This window comes from Aquila chrysaetos, chromosome 24 (genome assembly GCF_900496995.4).
Source record: "Aquila chrysaetos chrysaetos chromosome 24, bAquChr1.4, whole genome shotgun sequence".
In the NCBI taxonomy this organism is placed as follows: Eukaryota; Metazoa; Chordata; class Aves; order Accipitriformes; family Accipitridae; genus Aquila; species Aquila chrysaetos.
Window position 1 is genome coordinate 19,757,613 of NC_044027.1, and position 18,014 is coordinate 19,775,626.

At 40.8% G+C, this 18,014-nt stretch overlaps 2 protein-coding genes across 20 annotated transcripts in view; both read left to right on the plus strand.

The window, feature by feature from the left end:
- SCAI (suppressor of cancer cell invasion) overlaps positions 1-6,173 on the plus strand; it is a 51,181-nt gene extending 45,008 nt beyond the window's left edge. For all 12 annotated transcript variants that reach the window (XM_030000037.2, XM_030000040.2, XM_030000036.2 and 9 more), the window contains one exon: positions 1-6,173. In XM_030000037.2, coding sequence (XP_029855897.1) covers positions 1-150 — 150 coding nt within the window. In that variant the 3' untranslated portion in view covers positions 151-6,173.
- Positions 5,579-18,014, plus strand: part of GOLGA1 (golgin A1) — a 23,884-nt gene continuing 11,448 nt past the window's right edge. For 4 of the 8 annotated variants that reach the window (XR_005931319.1, XR_005931317.1, XR_005931318.1 and 1 more), the window contains exons 1-16: positions 5,579-5,794; positions 6,869-7,178; positions 8,746-8,836; positions 10,241-10,315; positions 10,811-10,908; positions 11,449-11,481; positions 12,228-12,356; positions 12,666-12,835; positions 13,237-13,348; positions 13,473-13,568; positions 13,786-13,911; positions 15,066-15,161; positions 15,628-15,723; positions 15,989-16,141; positions 16,373-16,468; positions 17,188-17,277. Coding sequence is in view for 5 of the 8 variants with exons in the window: in XM_041119813.1 (XP_040975747.1) it covers positions 7,044-7,178; positions 8,746-8,836; positions 10,241-10,315; positions 10,811-10,908; positions 11,449-11,481; positions 12,228-12,356; positions 12,666-12,835; positions 13,237-13,348; positions 13,473-13,568; positions 13,786-13,911; positions 15,066-15,161; positions 15,628-15,723; positions 15,989-16,141; positions 16,373-16,468; positions 17,188-17,277 (1,596 nt within the window). In the remaining 3 variants the exon portion in view is untranslated. Of the gene's footprint in view, positions 5,795-6,274; positions 6,383-6,868; positions 7,179-8,745; positions 8,837-10,240; positions 10,316-10,810; positions 10,909-11,448; positions 11,482-11,766; positions 11,815-12,227; positions 12,357-12,665; positions 12,836-13,236; positions 13,349-13,472; positions 13,569-13,785; positions 13,912-15,065; positions 15,162-15,627; positions 15,724-15,988; positions 16,142-16,372; positions 16,469-17,187; positions 17,278-18,014 lie in introns of those variants that run through there. The other 4 variants (XM_041119814.1, XM_029999588.1, XM_041119815.1 and 1 more) reach the window with 4 other exon arrangements.

The window sequence follows — 18,014 nt, forward strand, 5'->3', positions numbered from 1 at the left end:
CAGGAGACTCGAAATTATCCAGAATCTTATCCTCAACTGCCAAGAGATGAAACGGTGGAGAATCCTCACCTCCAAAAGCACATTTTGGAGCTGGCTTCCATACTGGATGTTAGGAATGTTTTCCTGGAAAACACCCTCGATGACTATTAAAAGAAACTGTCTTACTGCAAAGGGGTTTCCCTGGCCACAGATTTTGAATGGTGCAGTTTTATAATGTGAAAATCATAAAAGGAAGTACTTGATTTTATTTTTAAATTTAGGACCATTATTTTAAAAAGTAATACTAAACAGCTGTTAGTTTAGCTGTTCCATTCTGTATGGGGTCAATTTTATAAGCAGAAGTTTTCATGTCTTTTAAATGTTAAACTAAAGAATCACTAGAGGTTTATTTCTGGTCTTGTGGCTATCAACCACATTTCCAACAGCTGATCCTAAGCATAGAAGTATTATTGGTTACCTTTAGCCTACATTTGTGGAAATCCTTTATTTTTATACAATTTTAAGAAATTGGAAAAAATCAATAGAAAACCAATATTTTATCCCCAAAGAGTCTGGATTTGAAATGGTAAAGATGGAACCACATAGTGCAAACCAACAATAGCAATAAAACAGAGTCCTTCATAAGTATATTTTTGCAGTCTTAGGCAAGTAAGTAGACAAAACTGTGGACAATTAAGTTGCATTTGGAGCAGTGGATTTGAAGTGAAGTTGTAAAGATACTTAATGCTCCCTATAAATTTGACATAGCAATTTTATATATGAACTTTGTACTGCTGGCCAAGGACACAATATCCACTCTGCCTGATTGAGTAGATGGTTAGCAGATGAACAAATTACAAAACTAAGAAAGCTAGCCCCCATCTCTCACTGTAATATGGGTCATCTTGCCATTTGTATTGCTGCCACAGTTTTCCAGGAGGAGGGGGCATTCTTCATTTTGAGGTACTAGATGGAATTACATTTCCAGCAGGTGTTAATCCCTCCTTTCCATGTGTGGATGGAATGTGTGGCTCCCACAGTGTTACCAGTCCCTGATAGGAGCTGAAAGAATGTCCCATATAGTGCTGAATACGAGCCCTTCCTATCACTCATTTATCTGACCGATCTGTGCTGGATCCCTGTGCCCGAGGAGAGATGCTGATGCTCCTCTTGCAGATTAAACAAAGTGTGTGCTGCCATAAAGCCCTGTTAATGTTTTGCATGCCCACCATTGCATCTCAGTCCTATCTTGGAACCAGTAAAACTGAGGGGCTGTAATTATGTGTGGCAGCACTATAGGCTTCCTCAGCCCATAATGCTCAGTCTGTGTATGTTAAGGAGTAGAGTGGCCTTTGTAAAGGCACTTGCTGGAGAAGGCTGTTCTGACTGCTGGGAAAAGTGCTTGCTGACTCGTTTGGACTGTAGTGCCTTCCTTACAGAGCTACAGGACCTCTTGCAACTCCTGACAGTGAAAGTGTGAGCAACAAGAAGGAAATGAAAGTATTTTAAACTATTAAATGAAAAAGTCTATTGTCACTGTTCCATGAGCTGCTAGAAAAGAAGTGAAAGGACAAGTCTGATCAGTGCTTTTATGTTGCACCCAGCCATGTTTCTATTTTTAGAGATGCAGAACTTGGTGACTACCACAGTATCATGGTAGGCCTGTTTGGAATGCCATCGTACAAGGTCTGATCTAGTCAGCCGGAATAGCGGAGGGCAGCAGGTCAGCACTAGTGGACTCCGTTCAGCTGAGGAGAGCACAGGATGGACCAGTAAGAATCACTGGAGTGTAGCTGGGAAGTTTGCATGAAGGTTCTTTGTAGCTGGGCTGAAGCTTATGCCATCCATTCTTTAATTTCCCAAGGGTAAAAATTTCTATGAATGCTAGTGTTTGTTCTCAGCAGTCTTGAAGCTGGTATATTGAGCCCCCCACCACTTGGTGCTGCTCTTCTTTGGACTATGGCAGGACTTCATTACCTGGGATGTGGAGTTTATTTTAAAGAGTGTGTGTTTGTGTGTGTGCATGTGTATTCTAGGCGTTTGTGTGTATATGTACAATACGCATACATCTACTGGCTGGTGTAAATTGTAAATATGTATATATGTATAGGTACTTGTATATGTATTAAAAAGAATGAAACAGTACAATGTCTATATACAAAATTTATATATACACACATACGCCATTTTGGGTGCATTCCACAAGGTGTTGCAGATCATTTGTGGTTGTAGTAAAGGTTATGGTTCTTCTGCCATTGTAATTTGCTGTTTCCACTTGGACCTTGACATAATTCATAACTGATTTCAGGTACAGGAGGCCTTAGTTAGCCAGGGGAATGAGTACTCCTGTATGTATTACAGTGATACGATTAATGTATTCTTAACTGTGAAGCTGATGATCTGCCTTTCTGGTCCCCAGTTATTAAAACATGGGATTGTATGTAGAAGCTAGAGATACGGAAAGCCTTTAATGCAGCAGCAAGTGAGAGACAGGTTATCTCTTGGCCTGCCTGCTGTTCCTCCACCAGCAGTGTTCAACTTGCATGGAAAAGGGGAATTTAATTTTCCCCAGCTCACTGCCTTCCAACCAAATGCTTTTGTTTTGCTTTAGCTTTTGCTTTGATGAAGCTATTCTCATTTTGGTTCCGTATATCTGGAAAAGAGTGTGCTATTTCTAAGCATAGGAGTGATGATGCTTCCATTAGCGTGGGCTGGTCAACCCCTGTGGGACGTTGCTTGTCAGCTGCCTGGGAAACCCTTGGCAGACCCAGTCTTCATTTTAGCTGGGCTGAAGCAAGGAGTCCTTGCTTGTGATCTAAGAGGCTTCTAATCCACTTTGCAGCCCTGAGAAGAGGTTCTTTTTGCTGGTTACCAAGGTAGATCTAATGAGGAGAATGCACTTTTTAAAAAAACAAAACAAAAATACCTGAAGAAGCTAGAATGTAGGAGGAGAATATAAGGCCTTGAAAATTAGTTCAGAAGTTGAACTTATCAGCGATGACTGTCCAAGCCAAAAATTCATTCTTGAGGTCCCTCATTCTCTTCTTACCTACTGACCTTTGTTCAGACGTATGCTGCTGGCAGGGATATTCAAAGATAAAGATTTCACTCCTGTTGTGTCGGTAGCAGTACGAAATTGTACTTTGTAAGCAAAAGGCTGATGCCTTCTGTCTGCTGTAGCTGTAGATAGGATGAGTATCTGGTCTTGGATTTTGAGCCAGCCGCCTGCCTTCCCACCCAAAGCAACTGCATTCAAGATGAAAATACTCATATTTTCCCCTCTAAGTAAAAGCTTGTCTTGTTTGAACTTACTAAGTCATTCTAAACTTGTGCTACTGTGTGCTGTGTGCTATGGTCGTAGGTACCTTCTCGATGTATGCTTGTGTGTACTGAAGAAAAGTTTGGTTTATGTATCTAGCAGTCCTCAGTGTGGAAGCGAAGCAAAGACTGAACCATTTTTAAGTGACAAGAGAACAAATCCTTTTGTTCTCAGGCCTAATGCCTTCCCTCTTGTCTTGCTCTCCCTTTCTCCATATATCTTTATTGCTTATGTTAGCAGAGAAGACTTGCCACCACCAGGCAATACCAAATTAAAGGGGTAAATTATGTATGTAATACATTGAGAGGAGAATGTGATCTGGACTTAATGTGTCCTTACTGGACTACTTCTGCCTAGCTCCCTACTGCGTGTGATATGTTCAAATGAATCCTGCTCCCACAGTAGGCACCTCTATTTGTACTCCTGTTCAAACTGGCTTTAGAACACCTAGCCAAAGTTACTGCTGTTGCCTTTTGTTTTTTCCCCTTTGACTTTTCAAAATAACAATGACCGGGGAATACAGAGTTATGAGTCTTTAATACTCCATTTTTTAATTACTCTTGGGATGCAATGTGTCATTTTGCTTCATGTGCAAACTAAATGGAGCACTGACTTCTGTGAGCTCTGCAAACTGGACTTGCTCCCTGGAGTGCTTTCCTGAGAAGTTTCAGGGTGGTTTGTTTGGGTAGTTCATCAAAATAATATCTGTCAAGTCATGACTTATGAAACCCCTCAAGCCTATTCCCCAGAGAGATGTGCAGAGATGTCTTCTAAGGATCATAGGAAATAAATAGATGGGGGGGACAGGAAATTGGGCTTCAAATAATAATCTTCAAAAGCTACAGCTTCAGTAGCTCTGGTCAGGCTTCTCCTCTAAGGTCGGGATGAAAGTGCCGCTCCAAGATTCATGCCTGGCATGCTGTTGTGAAGCACCTCCCCTGCCCCGCTGCCCTTCCTTGTGCTGTAACTCCATGCTGTGCTTCAAGTCTGCTTTTTCCTGAAAGCTAAAAAGCTTAGAATCTGTCTGACCAACTTTTTTTGTCTTGAGGCTTCTTTTGTAAAAGCTTTACCTATGTTAGATTCTTCAGTAACTGTTCTGACTACAGATCACCAATGATAGCAGTGGCAGAGCCCTCATTTAGTCCTGCCTGTTCATGTGAAGTGGCTGCTTTGTGTCCGTAGCTGATTTGTGGTGGCTGCTGCTGCTCCTGGGGCTGAGGGAGCTCTGCAGGCAGTAACAGCAACAGTAATCTTACAAACAAGGGAAAAAATCTGATACATGAAGCTGAAAGCTGCCCTGTGCAACTCAGTAACATTAGACTAGCTGCAGTCAGCCTGTGTGTGAGGGATACTGGTGCAGAGGTCAGGGGCAAAGATCTCCAGAGCAGAGAGATGATACATTTCTGAGGTGGCTCTCATACATTTTTAATATCTTTGACTTTTAGAGCAATACTGTGTCTGTGACCAAACGTATTGCAAGTGCTTTGAAGTTTTGCATGTCCAGAAATAGAGCAGGGGAGGAACACATCAGACACACGTTATCTGCTTTATACTTAGGAGTGAAAGCAAGCCACTTTTTTTTTTTTTTTTTTTTTTCTCCCCTCCAAGCCATTACTCTGCCAAGGCAGAGGAGATTTAGTTCAAGATTTCTGAATTTGAGAGATCTTTTGGGGGACTAAAGACTGTCTCTGAATTCCTGTTGACTTATTAATGTACCAGCTGCCCAGATGCACGCGTAATGTTTTGCTCTTAAAGATACTGGTTTCATTCACATCAAGACCAGACTTCAGTGCAACTTGCCGGCCCAAAGGAGCGCCTGAGCAGTGCAGATCTTACCAGATCTAGTAAGAGCAGCTGTTCCTGCAAGAATAAAAGCCTGTTGTGAGTACCTGCCCCACTGACTTTGCAGATTTCTTTTGGCACGTGTTCGTTACCACTTCTCAGTATTAAGTGACTTGTTAGGAGCAGGATTCTGCCTCACGCAGGCCGAAAAGCACAAGTTGCTTCTGCCCTGGGCAAGGCTCAGCGAGAAGGACAAGGGGAATGCAGGCGGGAGAGGGAGGGAGCGTTCTGGAAACGCAGAGGAACTGTGCCTCGGAGAGTCCCTCTGCAGAGGTAAGAGGAGCGTTTTGCCTCTCCGAGAATCAGATTGTTTATTACCAAAAGTAATTTTATAGTGAATTGGTTTAAAGTTATTTTACAGCCATGTGCCTGTATATCATATTTTGGTAAAAACAGATATTTTACTTAAAATATAGAGAGTTATATAAATAAACTTTTTTGGAGCAAATAGACTTTTTTTGCAGGGGATCTGTAAATCGCCGAAGCGATGTACTACCAGAAACTGTTCTGCCATTGTTCTTGGTGTCTTTGGGAGGAAAGAAGTATGTTTGTATTACTGCTGGAAATGTCGGGGGAAAAGTAAAAGCTAAGACGAAAATGAGAAGAACTGCTGTTAACTCCATTTCAGAAACGACCACCTGACTTTCCACCGTGGTTTGTATTAGTACTAAAAGCCGACAGGCAAGGCCTGCTTCCTGCTGCCTTCCCCCCCCCCCCCCCCCCCTTTCAGCCTTTTCCAGTGAATTTCGAGGAGATTTCTGTACGCTTCTGTTTCCCTCAGCGGCCCCCCGTCCCGCTGTCCCTCTGGTTTTGCTGTGTACGAGCCGTTCGCTGTTCCTCTCTCTGTATCTCGGGGTCGGCGGGCACCGGGGGCTGCTTCCCCCCGCCCCGCCGCCGGGGGAGGGCTCTGCCGTTCGCCGGGCGCTGTTCGTGTTCCCGCACGTGTAATTCTTTGCCTGTTGTCAGAACTACCTTGCCTTTCCGGCCGTGTCCGAGGAGTTTATTGTTAATAAACTGTGGCAAATGCTTGTAACGAGGCGGCTGCTCCGGGGCGGGGCGGGGCGGGGGGCGGGACGAGCGGGGCCGGTGTTCGGGCCCGCCCCACCGCGCCTGCGCAGCGGCTCGCGCTGCTTCCGGACCGCGCGGCGCTTCCGGGTCAGCGTCGCCAGAGGAAGCGGCGGCCGAGGCGGCGGCGGCCCTGGGGTCCCGGCGGCGAGGCCAGGCCAGGCCATGCCATGGGCGGTGAGGGCGGGAGGGGGGCCGGCGGGGCAGGGCAGGGCAGGCCGCGGACCTGGGCTGGGGAACCGGGGGGGTGACGGGGCCGGGCCGGGCTGGGCCGCAGCGCTCGGCTGGGGGCCGCGGGTGAGCGGCGGCGGGTCCTCGGCTACCTCAGAGCAGGGCAGCAGCCGCCGGGGACCGGCCTGCCCCGAGCTTCCCTCGCCCTTGGGTGGGGGCCGGGCTGCGGAGACTCGCCCGCTCCCGCAGCGGAGGCCGGCCCCGGCCGCTGCTTGTCCCGGGGGAGGGTGGTGGGCAGTGTGCCGCGGAACACGGTCACGGTTGGGGTTTGTTTGGGGTTTTGGGTTTTTTTTTTTTAAAGGGTTCTGCTCTGGGTGACTCTCTTCTTAGGGTATTATAACAGGTGTGCCATTAAAAGGCATTTAGTTATTTTTAAATGCTTAATATGGGTAGAAATTTTTAGTGTGGAAACTATATCTCTTTAATTTGCAGGTACTGTTAGGCTACAAAGGCTTTAATGGAACTAGAAATGCAATAAAACAGTGGATGAGGCATGAAATTAAATCTCGGCATCTGGAAGCTTTAAACAGAGTGTCAGTATATTAAACATATTGGAGCTACTGGGCTTTCAAAGTACCTGGATATTTCTATGCTGTAGAGCAGTAAAATGTTTGCAAAACTGAAGAAGAAGATAGCGGAAGAGGCAGCTATTGCTCCCAGACCAGGAGGAGCTGCCAGGATACCCAGGTCTGTTAGCAAGGAGTCAATTACGTCTGTGGGAGCAGACTCCGGAGATGACTTTGTAAGTTACACCTTGCTTTGAATTTTGATTTCTCTTACAGCATTTCTCTTATGGTTTTACAGACAACCATTTTAAGTCTAGCATATGAGCTGAATACGTATTGTGGTGTCTTTGTAGGTGTGCATCTTAATGCATAAATGAATCACTAGCTCGAATAAACTTAAATATTGAAGAGAAAATGTGTGTGAACCGTGGTAGTTACCAGGAGGCTTATATTCCCATGTAAACATGAGTAACAAAGCTATCTCAATACAGAACATTCTTAAACACACATAAAATATTGAATAAAGCTGTAGTAATGTGTAAGGTACCTATCTGTAAAATTAATTACTGAAGCAGTAGGAAAGCAAGCCAGGCACTGGTTAGCTATCATTGTACCGTGGACCTGCGTTTACCTCTTGGCTTCCTGGTGCTTTTCCTACCCAAGCATATTGTTAATGTCACTGCCAAGAACACGTATGCAGTTTTGTTGCACTCAAAACCATTGTAGTTCCTCTGACGTCTGGTTTAAATTCTCTTTCATTATAAAGTGTTTTTTAAGCAAGTGGTATCATTTCAGGAGCATATGGGTTAAATGAAACCCTGTAATACTCTGGCACCTCTGCCCCTTGATGGCGATCATATTTTTGAAAACCCGGATTAAGACACAGTGTCGCACCACTGTTGGAGCCAACAGTATACGCTGTATTGCAGCAAGTTGCTTTATTGTTCTGTTTTGCTGTCTGCAAAATGGAGAAATTATTTACACAGTTGAGTTTCAACTCCTTTTTTTTCTGAAGTTCAGCTGAAATTACAGTTCTGTTAAGCAGAAAGTTGGAGCTCCTAATGTTTAAATACATTTTACAATGGAAATATATTAGTCTTGTGTTTTTCTGAATTTTTTTTGCACTTAAATTCTCATGTAGAAATTTCATTCACCATCTTGCAAGTTTAGAGAACAGAAAACAATGACAGTAGCTGAAGTCTTGAATGGTTTTCAGAAAACCTCCAAGAAGTAGTTGTTTTAGCAATATTCATTTAACTGCTCTTACTATTGATTTTGATGGAGCAAAAAAAACCCCATAAAGAATCATAAGTCAGTTATGCGGTGGATTTTGCATGGAGAGACCATTGCATAGAAAGACTACTGCATTAGTGCTTATGCGAGCTTATCCCACCTGAAGAGCATTACTGTTTCTGTTCTCCTTAGTTTCTCAGAAGACTTTTGCTTTGACCCATCCTGAAACCTGTACTGTAGAGCCTGATTTCCCCCCCGCCCTTAGTGATTCTATTGTGCCATCTCCTCAGTGATCAGTTTGAACAACTAGTTTTCAGTATAGCTTCTTTTAAAAGCATTGTATTTCATGGAACAGGCTAGCGTTGCAGAGCTGACTATTTAAGCCCTTACTGTTTTTCTTCTTCAGCATTTTTTTACACATTCTGCTGTGCTAGTACAACTTTCCCCTTTGTGTGAAAAACTGAAGCATTATTTCTAGGTGGGATACTGTGTGTTATCATGGAGTTAGTATATGGCAGGATTGCTTTTTCTAAATTTTGTAAGTTACATGAGTGTTGTTTTTCTACCAAGGCTTCTGATGGAAGCAGCTCTAGAGAGGATCTTTCATCCCAGTTGTTCAGAAGAAATGAACAAATAAGAAAACTGGAGGTCAAGCTGTCTGGTATGTGTCTTGATACATATAAAACCCTATTAGTTTAGGAAATACTTTCCTCTGAACTTAAGTGGTTTAATTTATTAAAAATACATGGGGTTAGGTTTTTTTGAAAATTGATTTGTAATAACCCTGTTGATTGTCATCTAGGTAGCATCTAGTATCACTGATTTTTTATAAAGAAGACTGACTCTTTTCTGCTGATTGCACGACACATTTATGGGATTCTTTTGAACAGCTGGGATACCTTTCTGTCCCCATGCTTCAAATAGTGCCTTTCCCAGCTTTTATTTTATTTACTCTGTGTATGTAATGGTTTGTTTCTCTTAGGATCTAAGCTTTCTGATGTTGACAGTAACATGGTGCCATCCTTAAAGAAGTGAACTTTGAAATGAAGAAAAAGCAAAGGATTCAACATAAAACAGTGTTGAGGCTTTTTTTCTTTCCAAGATAATACCTACTGTAAAGCTGTGGTAAGGGCTTTGCTCTGACACTGCTTTCCATGCCTATTGTATGGAGTGGATCAGAGACTAGACTAAACTGTGTTATGCTGCTGCTTCCCAAAGGCCATGGAAAATAAGGAAAGGTTATAGCCAGCTCAGGATTATTTTAATTTATTCTGGAGACTTATCAGGCTCCAGTTCAAGAAAATATAGGATTCAAAAATTATTTCCCATTGCACTTTGAAAGGGCAAAGTGTTCACCTCTTTGAATAAGGTAAACTCAGAAGTGCTGGTTGGGGCTTATTATGAGAGAAGGAGGCTCTAAGTATCAAGAGGCTTGTGCAAGCAGCCCAATCAGTGAGTAAATCCTCCTTTCCATTGTACATAAACTTCTCCAAGGTGTGTGTGTATTTTCTTCTGGTTTTTTTTTATAACTCCTTCCTTGTCAGTTCTGCTTGGTAGGCATGGTAGTAGTAAGAGTGCGAGATTGTTAGCTCAGTGGGACCACCAGTCAGGGCTTAGCCTCAGAGATACTGTGCGACTTGAACAACGAGCAGCATGGAACAAGGATGCAAGCGTCTGTGAACTGCCCAATCCTTGCATCCTCCAATGAGAGAGACCTTTCCTAAACAGAGTTAAATAGATCACTGTTCTTGAATGAAGTAAAAAGTGGGGATAGTTCTTCATTCTCTGGTACTGCCCTTTCTTGTGTAACAAGCACACCTAGGACAAGTCCTCCTGTTTGTACCAACCATTTACCCTATGGACAGTACAGAACTATTTACTTGTGTTCATTGTTATGGTCACCCAAGATTTCCTCAGCAGGAATGATTTTCTGATTAAGAAAATCATTGTCATTTTCCACTCATCCTTTTTTCTTTTTTTTTCTTTTTTTTTTTTTTTTCCCCTAAAAATTTCCTTCCCCAATGTCTGTTCATTCCTGGTCTGTGCGTCTCTTTCCTCACACAAGATTATGCTGATCAGATCCGAAACTTGCAGAAGATAAAAGAGAAGCTTGAAAATGCATTAGAAAAGCATCAGGATTGTACGTACTTTTCTTTTTCCTTTTTTTTTTTTTAAGTTGAAAATTGTTATGGTTGGAAGGAAATGGGTTTGATGTACAGATGTTTTAATCATTTCCTTCAAACTGTGCACCTCTAGGTTGCAAAGAATTAGAACACAAGTTCTTGCCTTGTTTACAGCGTAAAAAGCAGCAGTAGTGTGTTGGCTGTTGAACAAAGTTGTTGTTATACTCCTTTTGCCAAATTTGGGGCTGACATGCAGGAGGGACCTTTCTGAAACCTACAGCTTTGTTATAATCCAGTGAGGAACGCTGTTTCTATCTTCTGTTATTTCTGGCATTTGTCCAATGTGCAAGCAGTGTGAGGTAATAAGTGGCACAGCGTTGGTCCTAAAGAGTCAAGATGGGGCTAATTACTTGCAGAAGCAGCTCTTTAAAGTTATAAATAACTTAAAGAAAATTGAGAAGCAATTTTAAAAAAATGAGTTTTTAACATAGCTGGTGATTCTCTGTTGATAGCCTCCATGAGGAAGTTTCAGGAACAGAATGAAGCTCACCAGGCAAGTCGAGCCAAGATGGCTGAAGGAATGGCTTTGGCCTTAGAAAAAAAGGACCAGGTAACAGAGCTTGAACAACTCAACTTTGGACTGTCTGTGGAGATCCGAGTGCATGACCTTGATGCTTTAAGCAGGTGTCGCCATTAATTAAATAATTATTCAGCATTGTGTATGCTTAGCGTGCCAGTGTTGAGGAAAGAAAGGAGTGTTAAGTTCAAATGCCAGAAATGGTGTAGGACTTGTCATTGTTCTGACTGTTCTGTTTTTAAAAAGAGCCCACAACAATTTCTAATGAAATTAAATTAAATGAAATTAAGCTTGCACTTGGGTTTGGTAAGATTAAATTGCAGTAGACCTGTTGCTTTTATTTTATTTTGCTTGCATAAAACTTATGTATTCAGGTGGCATAAATGATTCCTCAGCCTTTATATATTAAAACAGTAGCTGGTACTTTTCCTTTGCTGATTATTTTTGTAATCATTGCCACAACTTAGTATCTCTGTTAACAATACAATTTTTTTTTTTTTTTTTTACCATAAATGCTGTCCTTGAAAGTCTACAAATTGATTTTGATTTTTTTTTTTTTCCTCACTTGTTCAGGAGTGGATAGAAAAACTGGGTCAAGTTGAAAAGGTAATTAACCTTTGGCTTTTTTTGTTTTGTTTTGTTTTTTAATGTTTCTGTGTAATGTATTTGCAAACACCAGCCTGCACACTTCCTACAACTCAATTCTGTTCAGCCCTTTTTATGATTTGATCTTTGTTCAATGGGAGAGGCCAAACATTTGCTTTTGTTACCAGCCCCAGATCTTCAGGAGATATTTCTGGAATTGTTTTTCAGTGGGGAAGTAAAGAATGATGGCTTGCGATGAGAAAGATGTACTTCTGTAAGGTGGAACAATAGTTTCCTTTATTACAGAGGAGGCAGCTGGGATGCAGAAGGAGGTAGTGACTTTGAGATCTTGCAGTAGGTCATCTGTTTCATAAAATAAACTATTTGGTAGGGATTTTTTTAATACAGGCTTTCAGTCTTGTAGTTGTTCCAGCTGTTTAGCTTAGTCTATTTTAAAGTATCTCTGATTATGAAGACATTAAACATGCTACTGTTTGCTGTCCATTTTTAAGAGTTCAGTTAGGTGATCATTGGCTGCATTGTAATGAATACGGATTTTTTTTGAGATTTTTGAAGTTTGGTAATTTGCTCCACATTGCCTACTGCGACATGAATGTGAAAGAGTTTCTAGTTCTATATATGGCACCGTGAGAGAGCCTTATGGCTGCAAGACAAGATTCCTTTCCCAGAATTTAACTAAACTCCCATTGACTTGAAATGACCATACAGATATTCTTGGATTCCTTTTGTTCTTGTTGGTTTATCAGGAAAAAAAAATGCTTGAAACACAGTTACAAGAAATGAAGGAGCAGAGTTTGAACTTTTTTCAAAAAAGAGATGAAATTGATGAACTGGAGGGCTTTCAACAGCAGGAAATTGCCAAAGTTAAACACATGGTAAGATTTTTTTAAACTTTTTTTTTTTCTTTCCTAAAATTTATGTTAGAGTACCAAGTTAGTGGTAGCTCTGCATTAATTTTTTTAGCCTTTATGCTCGTATACAGTCTTGGTCAGTGTCAAAATCTCAGCAGTAGGTACATGCATAAAATATTACATAGTTTATTTCAACAGTGACTTTTCTGGGAGTTATTTATTATCTCATTTAATTCAGCTCATAACTTAATAAAAAGGACAAGTTTCAATGAGAAGGCTTTATCAGTATTACTGGGTCATCTTTATTGTCTAAGATAACATTATAATATTCAGCTTTTGAAAAAGGAAGAATCTCTGAGCAAAACAGAGCAGGAACTAGAGGCGTGCACTCGAGACCTAACCCACGCTAAAGAGGTGCTTCAGGATGCAAGCAACGAGTCATCAGGCCTAAGGAAAGATCTTCAAGAATTGCAGCAGCAGTTCTTGGAGCTAGAGGCACAGAGGTATGGATGTGGTGTTCCATGAGGAGCAGTGTATGCATTTCCCCTATACTTTTACTTCATGCTCAGCTCTGCCTTTTTGGAAGAGTTTATATATGTAGTGAGTTGACTGAATAATTGCTTCTGGTACGCTGATGTGGATGTAAATGCCAAGTTCATGTTTCTTTTCAAGCCAATTAAAGTACTACTTGTTTAGGGTTTTGTAGCATGTTGTGATTTCTTTTTTTCATAGTTGGAATGCTTAACTGTCACTTTTTTTGGAAAATGTATAATCAAGCAGTGGCTGGTTTTAGGACAAGAAAATCTTGTTGCTTAGTTCATTTTCATAAGTAGCAGAATTATCTGCTAAAGATTATTTTTCTGGAACAGTATGTCACTTTTTTTTTTATTCTCTTTCTGTGAAGAGATGAACTAATGACAGCTGAGACAAATGCAGAAAATAAGATCACTGCTCTGGAGTTAAGAGAACAGGAGCTACAAACTGTCATTCAGCAGCTTTCTGTAGACTTGCAAAATGTAAGTTTTGAGTTAAGTGAGATTTGATTCAAAGAGCTCCTTGTCTGCAGAAGTTAGATTAGATATCAGTTTTGTGTTTTTGGAAATCTAAGTTTCAAAGCAAGTAATTTCTCAAAATTTTTAGGCTCGAATTGCTGGTTCTGGTTGTGAGAAGAGACTGGAAATGTTACAGGTGGAGCATGAATCTCTGAAGGTGGAATATGAACAACACAAGCAAAAGGTTAAGTGTTTTCAGATGCATCTGCTGTTGGCTGGTGTCAAGGTGTACATTTGGGTAATGCACTGTGAGCTTGAAATTTGGTGTCTAGAAAGTGTTTTGGGATCATACCGTCTTTCCAAATAAGACTTTTCTCTTTCTAATGGCTTAAAGTCAAACCACAATGGATTAGCTGAAAGGTTCACTACAAAAAACATGCTGTGATTTCTTGTTCTCACAGGTGACTTTTGAATTTGCTGAGAGAAATAAACTTACCGAACAGTTGCAGGAAAAAGTGTCTTCCTTGGAAAAAAAGCTAGAAAGAAATCTTTCAGGAGATGAACATGTGCAGGAGCTACTCAAAGAGGTAATTATACATTTATAGACTGCTTAAAAGTGCAATCTTAGTGAGATTTTTTTCTTTTTTAGGACATACATTTACTTCTCATACATGGAAAGAATACATGATGATGTAATGCAAGCACATTTGTCCCTTCTCTGTATATTGGCACACTTTCTATGCTGGACAGAATTGTGTGGGTGTCTACATTGAACCCTGTTCATGTAGATATTGCACAGCTGTCTTTATTGGTCTTCCTGCATTGTCTGTTTAGGCAATGCATCTGACTGCTTAGAAGCAAAAGAGCAGCTTTTTAACATTTCCACAGGAGGTAGAACAACTTGGGAGTTTTATTGGTTAATCCTTACAGTGAACACTTTTTCTTGTTCTTCATCTTCTATTACCATGCCTTGCAAAGCACTGGGACAGGGAGGGGAACTGTTTTTTCACATAGGTGTTTGAACAGAATGTTGTATACTGAAAGCTTGAGCCTCAGAAGTGTTAAGAAACAGCTGAAAACAGAAAGAACTTAGCTTTGGTTAATGTCCTTTCTTTCATTACTTCATCTCTTTCTCAAGCACTGATGCTCCTGTTCAGAATCAGCTTGGAGCAGTGCTTCCCCAGCTGGGTCTTGGGGAGACAAGGGAAGGTATGCTCTTCCTTTGTCAGGCTTACCTACAAGGTACATCAACTCAGTGTTGCTGTGATAAAAGAGCTTGGCTTAGTAAACTCGAGCCAGTTTAAAGTCCATGGAGGGGTAGTAAAACATTTCAAAAGTAACTACCATAACTAGCAAATGTTTTACCTTGTTTGTTTGTGTATTTGCTGTGATGCAGGGGAAGTTAAGCTTTCAAAAAAAAATTTTTTTAATCCCTTAAACTTGGCCTGGGTTAGAAAATTACAACTTAGCTGCTGATTAGAGTTTACATCTGGATCGTGACAGATGTCAGTGAATTTCCCATTCTTAATGATGTTATCCCCAGGGCAACATGATCTACAGAGGCCCTATGCAGTAGCATCAAACTTGCTGGCTCCCAAGAGCAAAGCTGCATTGCACATCAAAATAACTGTTCCATTTTAGTTTGACCCTATTAATGAAATAAAAAGAAAAAACTTAATTGAGAAATCCCACTTATCTCTTTGTCCATCCTTCCTCCTGTTCATCTCAATGTAATCTTCAGAAAGCTACTCTTGAGCAAAAACTGGATGAAACCAGACAGCAGGTACTAACAGAGAGAACGCATCACACTGAGGCTGTGAACCAGTTGGAAACACAGGTAAGTATTTTTTTTATTTCACTACAAATTCCCACTGTTTCCAGCATCTTTATGCCCTGTACCTCCTCCCCTCACTGCACTTGTGCTCTCAGCCAAAGGCGAGACTGTATGTCACATTTAGTCTTGAAAGGAAAGTCTAATTGATCAACTAATGGATCTAATTGTCTCTGGTCATCTCCTCACCTGCAGTGGTGGAGAAGGGCCTAGAGGTTATGAAGTTAGAGATTTCATGCATATCTTCCCTATCATAAGAAACAACTAGCTAAAGTGCAGGCATTGCTGGGCAGTAGTGCTATGGTGAAGAGTTTTTAAAAGCAGCGTGTATCAAGTAGGCAGTCCTCTGAACTATGTGGTTTCATGGTTCTAGTGTTTACTTTCCCCTACTGGGTCATCCCACATTCTATATATTTTTTCTAATAACATAGATGACATTGGATCAGGAATTTAATGTATGGTTATATTTTAGAATAAAGAACTGGAACAAAAACTACAGATTGCAACAGAAGCATTGAAAAAGAGCAAAGAAGCAGCTGCTGAGCAGGATCTGAAGATCCAGAAGTTGGTGAGTACCCTGCATGATGTTTCACTGACCAGTAGCAGATCAGTCTTCAAACTCTCCAGAGACGCTCACTTCTCTGTGTTTTGTTACTCAAGTGTTTTCTTGCTGTTTATCCCCTAAACTAGTGTTGGTATATGAGTACATGATGCTGCTCCCAAAGGAGTAGTGTTGCTTCAGTTCGAGTATGTGTCTCATGGACTGGTGTCCGATTCTTGTCAGAGCTTTAAAATACCGTTTTATTAATGTAGTGTTCTTTATTTCTCTTAAGCAAACTGATCTAGAGGATGAAAGTAGTAAACTACAGCAACAGATTTTAAGTGAGAAACAGCAGTATGATCAGAAAGTTACTGGGCTGGAGTCTCAAATTGCTGCTCTTGAAACAGCTTGGGAGTTTGATAAAACAGCTACTCAGCACAAGATCGTAAGTACAGAAACTGTTAAGTGGGCCATGTGGGTCTTCACAAAATGGTTTTAACACAGCTTGTAGACCTTGCATATTGTCCAAATGTTCTTATTCAGCACTCCTAGCATTATAATAGAAGATCTCATACTTCGAAAAGCTAAATATGAACAAAGCATTTGATGACTTTAATTGTTTAAACAAAGCATTAGAATAATTGTACTTGGTATTTAAGCAATCTTTATTTTACAGAGCCAGTTGGAAAAGGAAAAGGAAAATCTTAACGGAAGCAGAGAAGAGTATGAGAGCTCTTTAAAAAAACAAGAGTCTGAATTGAACAGGTTAAAGGTAAGGCCTTAATTGGTTAGTGATGTTGGTTAAATACAGAGCTGTTTGAGAAACAGTTAATGGCAAAGTGTATTACATTCTCGGTACTTGGACTCACGCTACATTCAGGTTGCAGGTACTTAACAGCTGTAAATCGTCTTTGGTACTCAGTAGAAATGTATTTGAGGAGCATTACAAATGGCTGATCCTTTTCTGAAATAGAATGCTTGGGTCTGCCTAAATGAGGCAGAAATAATACATTCCCCTATTGTCAGGCCTGAAGAGCTTTTAAGTCCTGTTAGCAGTAATGAATACAGAATAGTTCAACATCAAATTCCACTCATAGCATTCAAAACAAAAGTTAAAAACTTAAGTTGGTCAGGTATTTACAGCTTATACTCAGTCTTTTGACTGTAATTTTAGCGTTGAAAGTTTTTTTTCCTGTAGCTACTCTTAGATGCACAATTGGAATAGAGATCAGTTGTAGGAAGGAGCTATTTCATTGTAATAGAGACTTCAAGCTAAAAGATCTTTTAAGCATTGGATATGTTTGGCTCCTTGCATCAGTTCTGTGTTGCTCTTGCACGTGCAGATAGCAGCAGTGCAGTAAAACAGAACAGTAACTCATTTGGAAGCGTAAATCATGCTGTTCTAGTTGCTAATGAATTTGGGTTTAAAGATGAGAGACTGACTTGATTTTAGTTGTCTTGAGTAACCTCTGAATTACTTTTGGTTTGCAGAATGAATTGAGCAGCAGAGAGACTGTCAGTGTTGAAATTGCCAAAGCATTGGAAGAAGCACGAAAACAGAGAGAGGAATTACAACAGCAGGTTGGTTAATACCGACGGTCTAAAATATTTGGGTGCTCCCCACCTTGCACAGACCAGACTAGATTTGGACTTAATTTTCATAACAGTCAGGAACATGAGTCAGAATCATATCCTCAGCATGCGAGACAGCAGTGGTTGCCTCAGTGAACTTGAAACTTAAGGGTGTCTATGTAAATGCCTGCACAAGAATGTAATAACTTAGGTGAGTTATTCCATTGGAAGAATGTAAAATGCTGCTGACTGCAAAGTTAAGGATATTGATAAGTTTGTAGGCTCAAGAGTTACGGCAAGTTGTGGCAGTTGAATATGAATAACTGAGGGGAAGACCAGGTAGTAGCAAGTGAATACATTTGCTCAGAATTAAGGTGACTGGTATTTTGGAGCCCTTTAAATCTGTAAGATGATGTGTAGTCCCAGGAGGTCAGCCATCCTGAGCCATTGACTAGTTGGCAGTTTGTTTGAAAGAAACCTATTCGTCCAGTTGTTTTGATATAAACACTGAAAGGAACATCTTTGTCCCTCAGCAGTTCTAAAATTGTAAATTTCCTCATAGGGAGGGGGTTGTATCCAGTATCCAAATGTAAATTCTAGGTAGTCTTGTTTTCCTCTTCTTTTATTAAAAATGGTCACAGTGGATAATGTGAACTTGTGTTTCTTTAAGCTGGGAACTGCCAACTGAGCAGGTTTGACCAAATTTCGTCCCATCTTTTGGTTTCTTTATTCTTCTGGGACTGCTG